This window comes from Pleurodeles waltl, chromosome 1_1 (assembly GCF_031143425.1).
Source record: "Pleurodeles waltl isolate 20211129_DDA chromosome 1_1, aPleWal1.hap1.20221129, whole genome shotgun sequence".
Classification (NCBI taxonomy): domain Eukaryota; kingdom Metazoa; phylum Chordata; class Amphibia; order Caudata; family Salamandridae; genus Pleurodeles; species Pleurodeles waltl.
The window spans coordinates 667,831,547-667,850,938 of record NC_090436.1 but is presented as its reverse complement, the minus strand read 5'-3'; the positions used below and the strand labels follow the sequence as shown (position 1 = coordinate 667,850,938).

At 43.2% G+C, this 19,392-nt stretch overlaps 1 protein-coding gene across 1 annotated transcript in view; it reads right to left on the bottom strand.

Moving 5' to 3' along the window:
- LOX (lysyl oxidase) overlaps positions 1-19,392 on the bottom strand; it is a 134,185-nt gene that overhangs the window by 37,304 nt on the left and 77,489 nt on the right. Inside the window, exon 4 of the mRNA XM_069227010.1 lies at positions 15,270-15,426. Coding sequence (XP_069083111.1) covers positions 15,270-15,426 — 157 coding nt within the window. The remainder of the gene's footprint in view (positions 1-15,269; positions 15,427-19,392) is intronic.

Here is a 19,392-nt window from a genome sequence, read left to right as displayed (position 1 = left end):
ATTTTAACTGACCCAGTTATGATTTTTAACCAACAATAATTTTGCATGCTGGTCGATGTAAGTGCATGCTTGTGATGGGTGGTGCAACACTACAAGTCCCGGAATGCAGTGCGTTGCCGGCAAAAAAACAGGTCCGGCTTGGGCGAAGATATCATACAATACATGGGGTCACTTCACAACTGTCATGCAACGTACCATCTAAATGCACTTACTCCAGTATATATAGCACTGGTGAAATCACGTTATGCACGCTCTCATATCTTGCATTTTATAATGTTAACTACTTTCTTTTCGTCGGCAATGTATGCCTGGGTGCGGGATACAGTAAAATTTGAGGCGTAGGGGGCAGCTTTGAGACTCTAGTGTCAACACGTCTCAAATTGCAGTGCCCTTCCTACTGAAACGAGGACGTCCCTGTAAACATGAATAAAGATAATTTGTAATAGTTTGAAAAATAGATGTACAATATCTTTTGGCACTAAAAAGACATTGCTGGGGAAATCTGTTTTTTTTTCGTTTTGAATGGTTTGCACAATTACTTCCATTGTTGAAATCACTTTTATTTTGTTTAAGGCACGATTTAATTTGCTGACATCGAATAATCCTTCTTAACATTACACAGTTCTTTCATACTGATTGTTGCACATAAGCGCTTCAAAGCTGTCAGAATGACAATACTACGGAAAACAATCTCTGTTAACATAAGATAGCAGGCCATCTTTGAAAGTGGTGGACAATAAATGCCAGCACCACGTTGCACCAATTGAGGAAGCAATACTTCATTTTAGAACTTTAGTGGCAATATGATGCCAAACAGTGCATTTGAAAACACAGTTTTCACATAACTCTGCTAAAAAGCTGTAGGTTCTTGATGGGCATTTATGAAATATTCATATACTTCCATGGTGTCACAAATGAGCCCGACCATGATGCTCGCAGAAGTGCTGCAGCAAAAACTGTTTGAAAAATTATGAAAATGATCAAATGTAAAAAATCCAATTTATATCTTGTATGTATACAAAGAAAAATATATATTTACTTCATAGTAAAACCATTTAAACGTTCAACGGTCTGCAGGTCTAGTGTTCAAAACCAAGAAAGGCCAACTCAACCTTCTATTTTTCTGAGTTCAATGAATTTAGTACCATTAGATTGAGTGATAAAATATTTGATATTTAAAGTGCTTGGAAACTGCAGACTATAAAGTGGCCAGCTATATAAAACATTTTTTTTATTTTTTATTATGTATGATCTACCAGCTCTTGGAATGGGACTGCTGGACATCTATGTGGAAGCTTTTCATTGCCTGATTGTGAATTAATATATTTTCCTAGCAAAAAGCATACTGCATATTTAATTGCTTCCAGGCACACTAAACGTTGTGGAATGTAAGTGATCCTCCCAACAAAAATTTGGGGGGGCAGATTTATAATTTTTCACGCAACACAGTGCAACACCCAAAGGCGCTGTGATGTACATAGGGGTGAAAGCCAAGCAGAGCCATATTAATTAACAAGCATTGGCAAAGCAACTTATTCTCATCTATGCAGTAGTTTATTCCACTGCACTCTATAACACTGCACTCTACAGCACAGCACTCTCCACCACTGAAATCTATGTGGCTCTACTCTTCACTACTGCACTCTTCACAACTGCACTCTTCAGCACTCCGCTATATGCCACTATACTCTACTCTGCACCACTCTACGTCACTCTACTCTGCACCACTTGATGCCACTGCACTCTATGCTACTCTACACCACTGCAGTCCACGCCACTGGATTCTACGCCACTCTACTTTGCACCACTCCACTCTGCACCACTGCACTCTATGCCACTTTTCGCCATTAGTCTAAGCCACTCTATTCTACCCTGCACCACTCTACACCACTTAACTCTATCCTGCACCACTCCAAGCCACTTCACTCTACTCTGCACCACTCCATGCCACTTCACTCCACGCCACTCTACTCCAAACCACTGCACTGTACGCCACTCTACCCTACAACACTGCACTCTCCTCCACTGAACTCTATGCCACTCCAACCTGCACTATTACAAGCTACACCACCACAATCTGCAGTACTTCACCCTACGCCACTATATTCTACTCCGCTCCATTTTATGCCACTGTTCTCTGTTACTTTCCTCTACACCACTGCAGTCTACACCACTGGATTCTACACCACTGCACTCTATGCCACTCTACTGTGCACCACTGCACTCTGTCACTGCACTCTATGTCACTGCACTCTATGCCACTGCACTTTAAAATGCACCACTCTGACCTACACCACTGCATACTACAACTCTGCATTGTACGTGGCTGAATTCTACCCTATGTCACTTTACTCTGCAATATTCTACACCAGTCCACTCTATGCCACTCTGTGCTGAACCACTGCACTAAATGCCACTGCACTCTATACTGTTCTACTCTATCCCACACTACTCCACTCTGCACCACTGCACTCTACGCTACTCTACTCTGAAACACTACACTTTAAGCTACTGAACTCTATTGCACTCTACTCTGCACTACTGCATTCTATGCCAATGCCCTTTATGCCACTGTACTCTACATTACTCCATACAACGCCACTGCACTCTATGGCACTATACACTACTCTGCACCACTGTACACCACTCTACTCTGCACCACTCATTGCCACTCTACTCTGTGGCACTCCATTTTGTACCACTCCGCACCACTGCACTCTACACCACTGCACTCTAGTATGCAACACTCTAATCTACCCCACTGCACTCTAAGATGCTGCAGTCTACACCAGTGCATTGTATACTCTACACCAATGCACTCCAGTCTACATCACTCCACTGTACGCCACTCTAGGCTACTCCACTCTACACCACTCCAATACACAACTGTCTGGGGCATATTTACAAGAAAGTGGCGCATCGGTCCTGATTGACCACTTTTCTTGCGTCGCCCCTGACCCACCTAACGACACCATGGTTGCGCAATATTTACAATATGGTGCACCATGGCGGTCACTAGGACAACAACATCAACATTTTGGATGCTATTGTGACTCTTTGCTGCACTAATGTCAAAAAAATTGATGCCAGTGCAGCAAAGCACAGGGAGGCACATTGATTAAAATGGGTGCGTCATTTTAATGCCTGCTCTGAGCAGGTGTTAAAAATGATGGAACAAATGTTCATTTTTTTGGGGCTCCCTGCATTGGAACGCCCTCCTTTTATACATTTGGCCTGGCGCAGGCATAATGTGGTGCAAGGGTTTACAAAGCATTGCACCACTTTGTAAATACAGCGTGGGAGAAAGGCTTCCTTAACGCCGCCTTAGCATTAAAAAAAATGATGCTAGCGCAGTGCAAGGTGGCACTAGGGGCTTGTAAATATGCCACTCTATGCAACACCATGACACTCTACTCTTCTCTTCCTCATTCCACTCTGTGGCACTTCAACTTGCTTACACATAGTATATTTATTATAGTTTGTTGCGAGAAGCGGCGTTCGATGTATGTACACAGTATAAACACATTAATGTCCTTGGAAGGAATATTGAACCAACAAAGGTCAAGATGAGGATATTGTTTACAGATTGTGTTTCAAAAGGGATTTTGAGGACAAATAAGACGTTGATACCTTCAAGATGTGGAGCCACTATGAATTATTACTCCACTGTGTCTGCATAATGTGCTGCAGCTGTTAAAGTATTTTATTGAGCTCGCACATTTTAGCTCAAATGTCTATGTCTGTTGAGGCACTTTTAAGGGGGTTTGACAACATTTTGCGTTATATTTTTCTGTGTGGCGAGCAGAGCTTAGTTTGAGGCGCTGTTTGGTGGAGAAGGCCTCCAGCACTAATTTTTGGGGACCTGCACTTATTTTTTCGCAACATACATTTATTTAAAGCAACAGAGGCAAAACGTACACAGTGGCATGACAGAGGAAGAGAAAGATGGAATTAACGTCACAAATGGAGAAAGTAGGAACCTCCAAGAGTGAGATAAAGAATGAGGGGGTGTCTGGTGGTGGATTAAAGAGGCGTGAGGTGGATTTAAGAATAGGCAGCCTTGTTATTTGCCATGCTGACATTTAAATGACACAAGCCACCGGCTTCTTAGCAGAATTTCAGAGACTGGCACATTCGGTTACAAATCAAGCACTTGTGGCACACCATCCTTTATAAATAACATCACAGTTAAAGTAACTTCATCATTAAAGCTACAAGGGAAAGTTTGTGAATTTCCATTTTTAAGGGTAAATGCAAACTTCATGCCAAGCCTTTGATGATAAAATCACTTTCTGCAGTGGAAGGTGACCCTTTTTTTCCACTGCCTCTCTGAGAATCTGAAGCAAGCAGTGCACACCTTCAGACACTCCACAGGACAAAGTGAGAGTTGAAAATGAGATGCATAAATGAATATATGCAAACGATCAAGTAAAAGGGCCAAATAGTTCTGAGCTGTTTGTGTATTTTATTTATTTGCTTATTTAGCAGCTTGCTACAGCGCTTGGTCACCTGAGGTACAGATGTGGTCCATAAGTTATAATAAATGCAACACAAGGTCCTACATAGAACTGGTAATTATTGGACATGATTAGCCACATTAATTGCCACAGAGATGTATGTAAAACGCTGATAGGCAGTGCGCTCTTGAGCTAAGGTGGGTCTTCAAGGAGGCCTTACAGCTTTCTAGGTGAACTTTGCTTGTGAGCTCTCCTACTAAGGCCAAGGCAGGGCCTCACACAGTGAGAATGCAAGTGCACGGCCCAATCAGGTCCTGCTCCGACAGTCACACTGTAGGTTTGATCCTGGGACTGCCAGATCGTGGGGAAATAGGACTGAGAGCTACGGGCAATCCATGGGACATATGAGGGAGAGAGCCCGGCGAAGAAGCATGAGCCATTCAGCAGACAAGAAGGAAAGAAAACAAAATTAAATAATTTTCAAATACTCTGTCTGTGCACATGACTGTGTGCGTCCCTAAGCTGTTTCTTATCAGGGAAACAAAACAAGGGATGTATCCAGGAACCCCATGAACAGAGGGCCACAGACGTGCTGCAATGAAAGACAAATATATTTCAAATTGTTCCTGTTGGAAATGGGGTATCTAGTTGGCAATGTTTTGCACCAGAGCACCATTTTCTTTGACGCTCCAGTGTCTCAGTGTGCCAGGCCTTATTTACAAGGCCATTCATGGCCTTGTAAATAATGACACTCATAACACAGTGTGAAAGGGGCATTCCATGGGTGGTGCTTGGGGTGTTCCCACTCAACACCCATAGAACCAAAAGGAAGCTGACACATTCCCAGATTTGTAAATCTGGGAATGCGTCAGATTTCTACGCCACCTCAGGGGTAGCATAAGAATGACACAACTGGGAGAAATATCTTTGTTTCTCCCCGTTTTCTCCTCTTGTGATTGTTTTTGTGCAGGAAGGGATACCTTCCTGCACAATAACAACCATAAACAATCATCCCCGCAATGCAGGCATCCTTGCACCATGGTGCAAGAGCACCTGCATTGGCACTAGACAACAATTTGTGCACCAGCACAGGGGGACAGGACAGAAATGTGCCTTATCTTGTAGATATGACACATTTCTGCCCTTTCCCTGCGCCATGGGCCTCATAAATAAGACCCCAAGTACATTGATTCCAGATCGACTTCGGAACCAGCACCGCTGTCCAAATCCAAGCCGCTGCCTGCACCAGAGCAGTGGTCCTCGTTCAGTGTGATGACCACGACCGACGCCGCAGGCCCGATGCCATTGCAGCATCTCTGAAGTTCAGTGAATTAACAAACAGTCCAACTGTCATCCTAACCTAGACATGTATTCCACAGCCAGGAAGAGGTACAGAATGGTTAAGCAAGAAAATGCCCACTTTCTAAAAGTGGCATTTTTTAACCTACAATTTAAAAAACAACTTCACCAAAAGATGTATTTTTAAATTGTGAGTTTGGAGACCCCAAACTCCATATCTACTTTTGCTCCCAAGGGAAAATTACACTTAAAAGTTATTTCAAGGCAATACCCAAGTAACCTATAGGGGAGATAGGTCTTGCAGTAGTGAAACACGAATTTCGAAGTATTTCACTATCAGGACATGTAAAACATACCAGTAAATGTCCTGCCTTTTAAATACATAGCACCCTGCTCATGAGGCTGCCTTGGGCCTACCTTAGGGGTGACTTACGTGTAGTAAAAGGGAAGATTTGGGCCTGGCAAGTGGATGCACTTGCCAGGTTGAACTGGCAGTTCAAAACTGCACACACAGACACTGCAGAGGCAGGTCTGAGGTATATTTACCAGGATACTCTTGTGGGTGGCACAATCAGTGCTGCAGGCTCACTAATAGCATATGATTTACAGGCTCTGGGCACCCATTGTGCACTATACTGGGGACTTACTAGTAAATCAAATATGCCAATCATGAAGAAACCAGGCACCAATACAATTTAGACAGGGATCACTAGCACTGCTCAGCAGTGGTAAAGTGACCAGAGTTCTAAAGGCAGCAAAAACTAAATTCAGCACAGGGTTAAAAACAGGAGATCAGAAGCCGAAAAACCAGGGGAAACCCTGCCTGGAAAAAGGGCCATTTCCAACAATTCCTGAAAACAGACTTGAAGTTCCTAGTATCTGACAATCTCTAACACTTGCTTTGTGCGTCTAGGATTCACAATCAGTCTTAAGGAGACATTATTAGGGTATTTGAATAAAGCAACAGGACTCCCGAATTCACCCCTTCTGACCTGCATGAAGTAGCAATTCTGTGTATAGTTACAGAGCTCCACCTGCACTTTTCAGCACAGCTCCAACCCTTGATGTGCAATTCTCCACAGGGTGGCAGTATTGTACAAGCACTTAAATAGTTGCAGTACTTTACAAGCACCTCACTATATGCTGCAGTACCACCCCAGTACTTCATAGCAGGACTGCTCAACACTGATTGGCAAGGCTGCAGTCATCTACCACCATTACCAACAGGGACGTAACACTTTACTCGCCCTTACTGCGAGCTGTATCACTCTATTCAGCTGGGCTGCTGTACCAAGCAAAATGCTGCCCCTTCCATATATCGGGTAATTCTTGTCATTTTGAAGTTATCCATTACAGAATGGTGTCAATTGGCTTGACATACTCGTGGTAGTTCTGGACGTTCTGGGACCATCCATTGCATAGTGGTGCTCGACTGAGGCAAAACTCTAGCATTGAGATATTCATGGTAATTCTATTCACATAAATGTCATCCATTACATAAGACGGTGCTACCCAGGCATGTAAAGCAGATTCAGTCAATGTGTGCCAGTAGTAAATGTAAGCATTAGGGGATGGAAATGATAAATGTGGTTTGGTCACTAAATGTATTTACTAAAAATAATAAATTGGTATTTCAAGACAAAAACATTTTTTTGTGTGAAAATAATCATTTTATGTGGGAATCAAGTTTATTTTTTCAAAACGAAAGCTGTATATCTGATGACAAAATGCATGTATTTTCATAAACTGATGTTTGAGGACACAGTTATGTGCTGCTAAATATATTTTAAGCTGATATCGGAATGTTACCCACTACTGCAGTCTCTGCCTTTGCCTGTTTGATTGCTGCTGATTGGCTGCTTCCTAGGCCTGTATGGTCTCCATAACTTAAGCAACACCCTGCCTGTAAATTCTGTCCATGCGCTCTGTCCATTTTGGAACCTGCTCAGAAGCAATGCAATGATTCAGAATAACTGTAAAACCTCACCTGGACCATCTTTTGAACCTAACTAAGACCTGGGGAGCAGTGTATTGCCAAATGGCTATCAAATCATCTAGAGCAAAACAGTTTGCTAGACCTGTCTGAAACCGGCTTTCGACCTCAGAAGGGCACTGAAACCACATTGACATTCATCATAAACGAATTAAGATTGACTGTGGACACTGGGCACCTGCCAGGTCTTCCAGACCTCTCTTTGCGGCCTTTGGTACAGTTGATCATACCATTATGATCAACCATTCTGCGGATAGTCCTTACAAACAGTGCACTTGGCTAATTCACTTCTCTTCTTGCATGTGGAAGGCAATCAATATTAATTGCATCGTTCAAATTAGGTGATATGTGGAGTTCCTCTGCGTTTGTCATTGCCTTTAAACCTATTCAACATCTGTATGCAACCCTTGATACTTCTCATCTGTTCCGTTGGCCTGGATTGTGTTTTCTATGTTGGTCATAGTCAGCTCGTTTTACATTGAAATGAACATGGTATTTATACAGTGCACTAATACCCTAAGGCTTCTTGGCACAAAAATCTGCACAGATTGAGAAATCAGGGCCAAAATGTAAATAGCCAGGTTTTAAGAGCATTGCTAAATTGCATATGGCTGTCAATTACCATGATATGAGGGGGTAGATTATTCCACAATTTTGCAGTGTACAAGAAAAGCTTCTTCTACCCCATCATAAACTATTGTCTGTGGGTACCACCACAGTGTTGGCAAAAGCAAACTGAAGGTTTCCGCTGGGAATACACCAATGAAATTTGGACCTGATATAATCAGGCCCAGATTTGTGCAACGCTTTATGTCGTACACATAAAGCTTTAAAGATGATTTGCTTTTTCACAGCCAGCCAGTGTAAATTGGTTAATTCCTGGGAGGCAGATTGGGTTTCAGGAATAATAAGAATCAACCAAGATGCTGCATTTTGCAAATGTTGAAATTTATGCAGCAACTGCTGCTGTAAATTCATGTACAAGGCATTACAGTAATCACTATGAGATGAGACCAAGCACCTACCACCGTCTTTTGCAAGTGGAGTGTCATTAAAGGAAATACCTTCTTGAGTATTCTTAAAATAAAGAAACATGAGGATGTTACCTCAATCTGATCAGAAAAGATCCATTTGTCATTGAAAAGCACCCTCAATTTCCTTGCCTTTTTGGTTGGAGTAGGAAAAGTGACCATCTCATGTGCCCACCATAAGGGTCCAAAAAGAGGTGTTATTGCTAAACAGTAGGATCTCTGTTTCTTCAGCATTAACTTTTAGACAACTATTTTTCATCCAGCTTCCAATTTCCAGCATACATTAGAGAAACTTACTTGCTACCTCTTGTTTATTGCTGCAAATAGACACAATGATATGGGTGTCATCTGCATTTGAAACTACTGAAAGAACAAAAGATCGAATAAGATTACCTAGAGGAGTAACATAAAGATTAAATAAGGTGAGGCTGAGGGATGATCCCTGTGGAACTTCACAAGGGAGAGAGAAGACCTTAGGAGCAAAATTATACAAAGTGACAAATTGGTCGCTGTCTGAAAGAAAAGAACTTAAGAGATCAAGGGCCTGATGTTTAAAGCTTTTTAGAAGTCGCAAATGGCCCGATTCGTAGAATCAGGCCATTTGAGATCTAATTCACAAAATCAGCCCATTTACAACCTGATTCATAGAATCGAGCCATTTGTGACAGCTAAAAAGCTTCTTGGTATGTTCCAACGCAAACTTACGATTCGGTAACCTGTAAACAATCACAATTTGGCACTGTGGTTTGGTATTAGGAAGGGGTGTGTTTAGGGCATCCCTTCCTAAAATCAAATTGTAGTGGTATGTTTGAATGTTTTACAACTGAAATGCTGTTGCAAAATATTCGCATGTTACCACGAATTCCAAATAGGTGGTAATCCATTTGCAAATGGGGAGGGTACCTAAAGGGTCCCCTTCCCCTTTCTGAATGTCTGTATAAGCATTTTTAAGAGCAGGAAGTGCTCCCACAGACCACTGCCTACTCTTAAAAAATTAAAAGAAAACTTTTGATTTTGTTTTTCAAATGCATCTTGTTTTCCTCTAAGTAAAACGGGCTGCATTAAAAAAACAAGATTGCTTTATTTAAAAGCAATCACAGACATGGTGGTCTGCTGACTCCAGCAGTCCACCACCCCTGTGATTTTTTGCGATTCCCTGTGGGTCGCAAAGCAAGTTCTACATCATGAATATTCATAAGGTATGTCTATTTGCGACCCTCTGGAAATCGAAAATTAAATTCAATAGAGTTTTTCACATTTGAAATTGAGATTTCCTAATTGCGATTCACAGAAAATCGCAATTAGGAACTTGCAATTCCAAACGTTTGTATAAGAGGTCCCAAGTGCCTTATCTTTAATCCAACCAAACCACGCAGACTCCGAGCTATGACCAAGCTATGACCACTTCTAAAGCCAAACTGGGACAGATCCAGGAGCTCATGCTTATTATGAACTGAAGTGAGGCCTAGATTTATCACCTTCTGAAGGGCATTCGCTGGTAAAGTTTGGAGAGAGATAGAGCGGTAATTGTTTAGTTCCAGCAGGCTATTGGGAGCTTTTTAATCAGAGGTAAAACTGTTGCCCTTTTCAAAGGTTTAGGAAGCTTTCTGTCCTAATGATGCTCTTAAGCAGATCAGTGAGGTGCAGGGGAATGATGTCAGGTACAAATTGCAAAATTCTGGAAGCACAGGGGTCAGAAGGAGATCCTGGTTTGGTTTGAGCAAATTAGATTTTGCACCTAATTAAACATGAGAGGGATAAATTTGTTAAGCAGACCCTTCGCTTTACAGAGAGGGTCTAAAGTAAGTTGCAACATAGTGTTTTCATTACTGCTCCCACTCCAGCGGCGTAACATTATCCCCCGCTGTGCGGGAGGGGCCCGCGCTCCAGGCGGCCCCAGGTGCATAAAACAAACCGCTGCAGCCTGAATATCTCTAAGATATGTAAGACTAAGGGGCCCCCATCACATTCCACATAATTTGCGTTTCGCCACTGTCCCACTCCATTTAAGAGCGCCAACAATTTCTTAACCCTTGCGTTTCTGCTATTCAATCCTGGATGAAAAACAACCTATAAAAGTAAATGCTGAAACAACTGAAATGCCAATATGTGACCCTTACTCCCTTTGGAGAGATGACCTCGGGCAACTAAGCATGGAGCAGCAACCTATCACAGTTTGTGCTGTTAAATATCTAGGCTTTAGATTTGACAAAGCTCTCTCTCTTGAAGCACTGGACAATTATGAAGTATCTGTATACTCCTATCAACTGAAATGTCTTATGAAAATTCCCAGCGTCATCTTGCATACATATCATGCGCTGGTAGTGGCAACACCCATACCTTTTCAGGCTTAATTGTACCAATGCTAGTTACCTGGGTCTGTTTACAAAACGTCTCTCCACATTGCATTTGATCCAGTCCATAGCCATGAGGCTGGCCCTGGGACTGCTCAAATTTGATCGCTTCTCTGAGGCCAGGCATAAACTGCCCTGGATACCTATGAAACGGACAATACTTTTCAAAGACTTATGTGCGGCCCATAAAGTGATAAATTGAATGAGTGCCCCATCCCTCATGACTTATATTACTAAGCACACTGCTACACTGACTCTGTGTTCTGCTTCGTAAGCCAGGGTAATTGTTCTGTGATTTTAAAAAGACTGAGATGCGGGAAATTTCTTTGCAGCTTTGGCCTCGAAAGGATGGAATCAACTACCAAGCATTATGAGAACCATTGCTAACCACGGAACTTTCCGCAAGAAACTAAAAACTAACCTTATCTTGTTTAAATAAGGGCATGAACAAGCCATTAGGAGTAGTTCCTGGGTTGTTTTTGATTAACTTGTTTGCAATGTCCTTTCTTCCTGTGTCATTTTTTTCTCTCATTCTTGTAGTGCCAAGATGTTTTTTGTTGTATGTTTTGCACTTAACAGAAAGTATTTTCATTAATTCAATCAGTCCCGAGGCATGTGGATCATGAGGGAAGACATTCTGATTGCAGAACTGGCTAAGACTCCACTTTTGGAAGCCAAGCCGTTTCCCTATTTGCCATGGGAACCATTATTTGGGTAGACCGGAAGCTCACCAATTTCACACAAATTTGATGTATATATACAACTTTATATGAGGCATTTATTTAGTGCCCATTGCTTAAGAGATACATATTTCTGTTACCCTTACTGGAAGCATGTTATGCATCAAATTGCAAATGATTATGAATGTTGGAAATTTACGAGAATTTAATGTCAGGTGTTTTGACAAGGTCATCCACGCCATAATGTCTACATTGTCAGAGAAAGCAAGGCCTAGTCAGCTCAGTGTCTGAGAAACCGATCCTGTGTACCATCCTGGTGTATTTATGACAGGTCCTCTTTACACACTGCACTTCGTCGGCGCCAGTGATATGTCACAGGCTCGCCTAATTGTAAACTGTGGATACAAAGAAGGTTTCTTTGTCTTGCACCTGGCCTTCCCAAGGTGCGGGTGATATCCTCCAGTAGACCCTTTGCTCATCCAAAGGACAGAGAAGCACTTGAGAACGAAGGCACAAAAAGTACTGAAACAGGAACAGGGCTGAAATGACCAACAAAACTCAAGCACTAAAATAAAATAGAAAGAGAGGCAAAAGTAAAATAAGGAGATGATGAAGCTATTGAAAAATAAACTTTGACTGGGTTCCGATCCAATGAACTGACCTCCAAGCTCAATTGCTGAGACTGGAAAGACAGAAAACATGTAGGTGAGGCAACCATGTTGTATAGGGCAACACACTAATTGATTTCAATAACTAAGAATCTTAGCGCCTCATTTACAAGAACTGACGCATCTCTGCATTGCAGCAGGGATGCGTCAGAATTACCTGTGCCACGTCAAAAATGTTTACGCTGCCATGGGTGTGTCACATTTACAATACGGTGCACCATGGTGTAGGGTCCCAGGATGCGTCAGAAATACTGACGAATACTCTTAAAAACTGGCGCATTGCTGAAGTTGGTGTAAGAACTGGCACAACTTCAGCAATGCATCCAAAATCAGAGTCGATGTGTCAGTTTTAATTGTTGCAAGTAGATTGTTTTAGAACCAATGTAGGCCTAAAAGGCTTTAATATGGTGGAATATCACCATCACAGGATTGTCTAATTGTAAACTGTGGAAACAAAGAAGGCTCCTTTGTCTTGGACCTGCCCTTCCCAAGGTGTGGGTGATGTCCTCCAGTAGACATTTTGCTCATCCAAAGGACAGAGAAGCACTTGGGAAAGAAGGGACAAACAGTACTGAAACAGGAACAGGACTGAAATGACCAGCAAAGCTCAAGCACTAAAAAAAAAAGAGGCAAAAGTAAAATAAGGAGATGATGAAGCTATTGAAAAATAAACTTTGACTGGGTTCCGACCCAATGAACTGACCTCCAAGCTCAATTGTTTAGATTGGAAAGACAAGAAACATGTAAGTGAAGCAGCCATGTTGAATAGGGCAACACACTGTGTTCAATAGCTAAGAATATTGGAGCCTCATTTACAAGAACTGACGCACCGCTGCATTGTGGCAGCGATGCGTCAGAATTACTTGTGCCACGTCAAAAAAGTTTACAATGCCATGGATGCTTTGCATTTACAGCATGGTGCACCATGGGTAGGGTCCAAGGATGCGTCGGAAATGCTGATGCATCTGCGGGAAGGATGCTGCAAGGCATCCACTTAAAAACTGGCACGTTGGGGGTGTGGTCTGGCCGTAGAGAGAAATGGCCACCTGAATTGGGAGCTCTGTGCGCCGGATTGAGCCGGGGGGAACGGAGGGGCCTCCGATCACCGCGAGTGTTTCCCCTGCCTTGCGCTATCCGCCCTCAACAGGCAGCAGGTGTTCTTGGACCCATTACACTCCCACATGGAGCAGAGGAGCTGACAGAGCACTGCTGTCCTCTACCACACGAGGTGCTGCGGCCTCGATTACTTCCTTGTGTGGGAGGAGCGCGGCGTAGGTGGGGCCGCTGGGGCGGATCGCGCCCGACCGTGGACCAGCAGAACGGCCCGCCCATGCATGCCGAACCCCTAGAGCACCGCTTTTGCTCTACCAAGCTCCCAGGAGGCCCACAGAAGTTAGTGGCCAGAGAACGGGTCGGAGGGGACTGACTGCCTTATCTCCCCATCCTCCTGGGCAGATTCACCGCTACTAGTAGCGAGTGGCCGCATTTACCGGCCCGCCGGAGGGTGACCTTCACAATGGGACGTGAGGAGTCCCCAATGCACTAGCGGGGGAGCGCTCCTACAGCGCATTACTTCTACTGCGCGACCCACCTCCGTTTGGACCCATAGACGACATATATCTCATGTGTAGACCTACTACAACTGTTGGGGAGGTGCATAACAGGCATCTTCTAGGGAGTTTAATAACTTCAAATGGCCAGGTTCCTGTCTAAAAGCCACTACGGCAGTCCTTACACCTGGGTTTTGGTGGCATAGGAATTCTGATGCATTTAAGGCTATGCATGACTCATTTTGAAGATGCGTCAGACAGGGAAAATGTTGTAAATATCACTGCGTCTGTTGTAAGTCACTTTTTCTGACAGAACACCCACTCTGCATACATTAACTCTTACAAGAAGCAGCCCGATTCCTACACAGGGACAAGAAAAGTGACGCATTTGGCTAAATGTGTCATGTTGTAAATATAGAGTCAGCACTGCGCCACCGCTGAGTCAAATGAATGACGCAATGGTGGTGCAAGCTCCTTGCAACAAATCCCCTCATTATGGGACTTTGTAAGAGTGTGAATACCTGGTATGGAATTGGAAAGGGGTTTAAAGCAAATAGCCTATACTCAATGGACTAATCCCCTGGAGCTGTTGCCCAGCCAACACACTGCCAGAGGATGCCCCTATAACTCCACCCCAGTGGGGCAGACAAAGCCAGAGATGATGGAACACAGAGCACCTCAGAAGAGGGAGAGTAACACTTAGCACACATCACGGAAGAGTATGGAAAACACTGGCTGCGCGTGGAAGCAGACACATATGGCTCTACTCCTCCTGTGTGCTGCATGGCCGCACTGTGTAGACGTTGTGGTCCCACACTACAATTCAACAGAGCGACCTCCTTGTCCTGCAGAAGGAGGTTCAAGCCGCCAAGAGTCTAATTACCTCAATCTAGACAATAACTGCCCTCGATCAACTTCCTCTTGACCAAACTGTTGCAGTTGTAGCTGTATGAATAATGTCCTCTGTCACTGTAGATTGTGCCTTAGCACCATATTTATTCCACTATTGCCAGGAAATAGAATTTTGCCTATTTGACCTCTATCATTGTCCTGCTCACCCACCTAATCTGCCACTAGATCACCCTGATGGTGGTTGCATAGAATAATATCCGGAGCATTCTCCATCACTTTGAGTCAGTAGAAACATGTTTTCTTTGCGTACCTTCAACTGCATATTAAAGTACTGTTTGAGAAATATGGTGCTATCACTGAAAATTCTTGTAGCGTCAAATCTTACCTGTCGGTGTGCTGAACAGGCAAACCTTCTATAGTATCCGTAATCACAAGTTGTGTCTTCTAGACAGAAACTTGCTTTGTGCCCCTCTGCGACTCTGGACTGTGTGCTTGCATCGAGCAACTCATAGTGACTGAATTCATCCATGCTGTGGTAGTGCCTGTCGGGTGAGAGAGAATATGTGTTAGCTCTCATAATATCAGCTTTAAGCATCCTACTAAAAATTATATGGCCATTAAGACGTATTATAAATTTATATGAATGCTAATGCCTATTGAGGGGAACTCCTGATTTTTTTTAATCCCAATTGGAGCAGAATATCCTGCTCTATTAGTGGGTCAGCAGAGTTTTCGCACTATATCCAACATGTTGCTCCTTTATCTTTTACAGGATTTACTGTTACTCTGGACTGTTTAAATGAAACTTAGACACACAAAAGAATAACTGGGGATTTGTTGTTGCACTAACAACAGCAAACCCCAATCATTATTCAGGGAATCCAAATCTGTGGATTTCCATGGGTGGATATAAGACTTACTAGTACAATCCACTGGAGTTTCTGGTGTGATTTGTGTGCGGGAAAATGGAACTGCCTTGGGAAATGGCACTGCCAACCTGAAGAGTGCCCAAAAGTCATATCTATGTGGAACAAGCCCTAGCAATGTATTTCCCCATCCAATCCTCCTATACAATTACACCTACATTGAAGTAGGTATAAATGGTGCAACAAGCATGGGAAACCCATTCCCTATGTCCAAACTCCCATTTTATTAAGCAACGTAGAGGAATTGACTTAGAAAGCAAGCGCTGGTATAGCTAATATGTCTTGTCTTTCAAATATTAGGGCTAAGCTGTTGGATTAGGAATTGTTTGTTTGTTTAGTACATGTACAAAAATGTGCTTGGCAAAACCAATAGGTTTAAGCTTTAAATAGTTGAGCTAAAAGATTTCCCAAGGAATCAAAAGGCAGACCTTTAGATATATTCCTACAGCAGAAAACATTTTCGTTATATTATGAATTTGTATAAAGTTGCCAGATTGGTAGCTTTGTAAATAAGACACTAATCCTGATGGTAACGTGACAGACCTCATGTAGAGGTGCCCGGAAAAACTTTCTTGAAGACGTGGTTTGACTTAGGAGAGTAGATGAACAGGAGAAGGAGTTGTGCAACTGAATACCTCTTCTCCAAAAGGAGAAACAAAACTAGGTGAAAGAGGAATGGGCGAGAGGCCTTTGTTGATTTTCATCAGGCCCGTGTATTTATTTAATCTACTATGCTGAAGATTGTTTAAATAATGTAACAAAATCATGTTTTTTTCAACACTGATATCAAAATTCTGCTTCTACGTACAGGCTTCCATAGACAAGCAGAAGTGTGTCTACTATCTCAACGCTGTTGATTGTTGCTAAGGTTTTGCCTGCAAGTTGGTAAATATGCACCTCGGAGAAAGGGGTTAGTAGTAGTAGAAAGATTATTTTATTCTGCATAAAAGCCATAAAAGCATTTAGCATTAAATACATAATAATATAATGATAGATAAAATGTATCTAGCATGTTATTTACCACCTCATCAATGTTCTTTTCATATCAATTCATGATTAAAATAACCTCTTACGAAGACTCATATGGCCTATCATATCCCTATTCGCCATATGTTTTATTGACTCTATTATAGACTTGCATAGGGCAAACCCAGCCTATCCCAAATAATTCTAAAAATATCTTAAATTTTAATTATGACAGGCTGGTCTAGATAAAGTGACACATGCTTTTACATTTTAAAAACTTGATAATAGGTAAATTCCCATCTCTCTTAGATGGAGCAACAGCTCTCACACATACAAGAATACAATCCAACAACAATTAAATGGTGACAGTATCTTAAAATCCTAAATCTAGGTTTGCAATTGCATTATTGCTTAAAATACACTTATACTCAAATGTTAAATAATTATTCACCCTTATAGGAGACCTTTGCATTATCATACCCTGCCTACTACACTCTTGCACTTTATGACCCCACCCCCCCCAGACAGCCCTATTAAGACATCTCGTAATTCAGTTAAAAATAGGCCTAAGGCACAAGCCATGTTCAAAAATCTCATGTCTACCAGTAGGTCCAGGTCATGCTGCTGGTTATTAACATTATGGGGGTCATTACAACCTCAGCGGTCTTTTCAAAAGACCGTCGAGGCCGCGGGAGACAGAATACCGTCATTGCCGGCGGTATTTCTGTCTCCCTATTATGACATTTCCGCTGGGCCAGCGGACGGTAACAGTGTTACCGTCCGCTGGCCCAGCGGAAATGTCACATCAACATTGCAGCCGGCTCGTAATAGGCAATGCTGATGTGCAGCGGGTGCAGTAGCACCCGTCGCGCATTTCACTGCCCGAAATACGGCAAATAAAAATAAGGGAAAAAGGGGTGCCGCGGGCACGAGGGCACGCAGCACCTCCAACGCCCGCATGGCGGGGGCACGCCGGAGTCGGCATAAAAAGTTTGTAAAAAAAAATGAAAAGGAGGTGCCGCGGGCGCTAGGGCGTGCGGACACCTCCATCCCCCGAACGCCCGTATGGCGGCGGGAGCGCCGGTGTACTGCCTCCGGCATGAAATTAAAAAAATAATAAGAATAAAAAAATAAATAAGAATAAATAAAGGAAAAGGAGGTGCTGCGGCCACGAGGGCGCGCGGACACCTCCACTCCACCCGCCCCCAACGCCCGTATGGCGGTGGACGCTCAGAGGGGAAAGTTTAAAAAAAAAAAAAGTTGCCAGCAAGAAAATGTTTAATCGATTGTGCCTCACCTTCCGAGCGTGACGTCTGAAGCGCCCACTTGGAGGGAGTTTAGGTGCGGCGGGGTCGGGGGGCAGACAGCCGCTTCGGCACACAGGGCACTCGGAGCCTGCCAGGGCGCTGGCCTGCCAGGGCTCGTGTGAGGGGTGGGCACCGGGCTGCGAGGCGCACGAGGATGTGCGGGCTGCTCGGGTGTTGCAAGTTGTAGTGCCTCGAGGATTGTCAAGGGCGCCCAGTTGTGAAATAATTCAAGTGTTTGCCAAAATATCTTAAGTTATTACAGCGGCCTTAACGAGCTGCTAGCTGCAATGGTCTACTGTAATTTCAGCCACATACTGAAGAGGGAAAACACGAGAAGAGAACGATGTGTACCCTCGCCACAATGACTGTCCTATGAAGATGTATGTATTAATTTATTTAATTGTCTGAAGGTTTGTATCCATGCACCTGCTTCAGCACTCCCAAAACGCCCATCTATCCCCGTGGAGCAGACCGATGTGATTGTCCCCCTCATAGGTAAGGTGCCCATGATGTAACTTTAGGTGTTTATAGAGACCTTGGAATCAGTGGGTACATTAAAGCCCCAGAGGCAGAGGATTATTGGGGGTAGGTTAATAGTCTCTTGTCATCTGTTAGTGCCAAAGTTATAGCAAGCGTTCTGTGCTCTATTTACGTGTCAATTTTGACAAGGTATCAACTGTTATATCATTCTAGCAAGCTATGCTATTTCTTTAAGTCATTCTTATAGAATAGCGCAGTAGAAACAGTATTTATTATTCTTGTATTTGATTGTGTGAATAAATATAAAATACCTTCAGTGGAACTTCAGCAGATATTAGCATTAAAATGTGAAATTGTATTACAAGTTGGTCATTAGCAAACTTTCATAAAAACAACGTTATCAAATGTTGCGCTTCTGCTAAGTGATCACGGGGCATCCAAACAATGAAGTCTCCATTATGCGAGTTCTGGGGAGCCAGTCCCGACGAAGGGCAGTGAATCTGTTTGTGGTAACATCCCATAGTGGAGGTGGGGCCCGGGTGGCGTGCAACTTGTTCTCTTGAACCCTGTGGGTCAAAGAAATCTCACAGAAAGTATGGGCACTGTACGGATTTTTCTGAGTTCAAAACAGTTATTCGACAAGGGGAACTCGTTCTGTGAATCATGGGCTATTTTGATTCCTTTCTACAGTCAGTTCGGCTTTTCAGATTGTCAACATCGCTGTTGAAATGCCCGTGCTTCATTGTCCACACAATATCAATTCATTTTATTATGGGATCGGGGAGATTATGCGACACGCCCAGCATCACAGGCGGGTGACCGGAGGCCC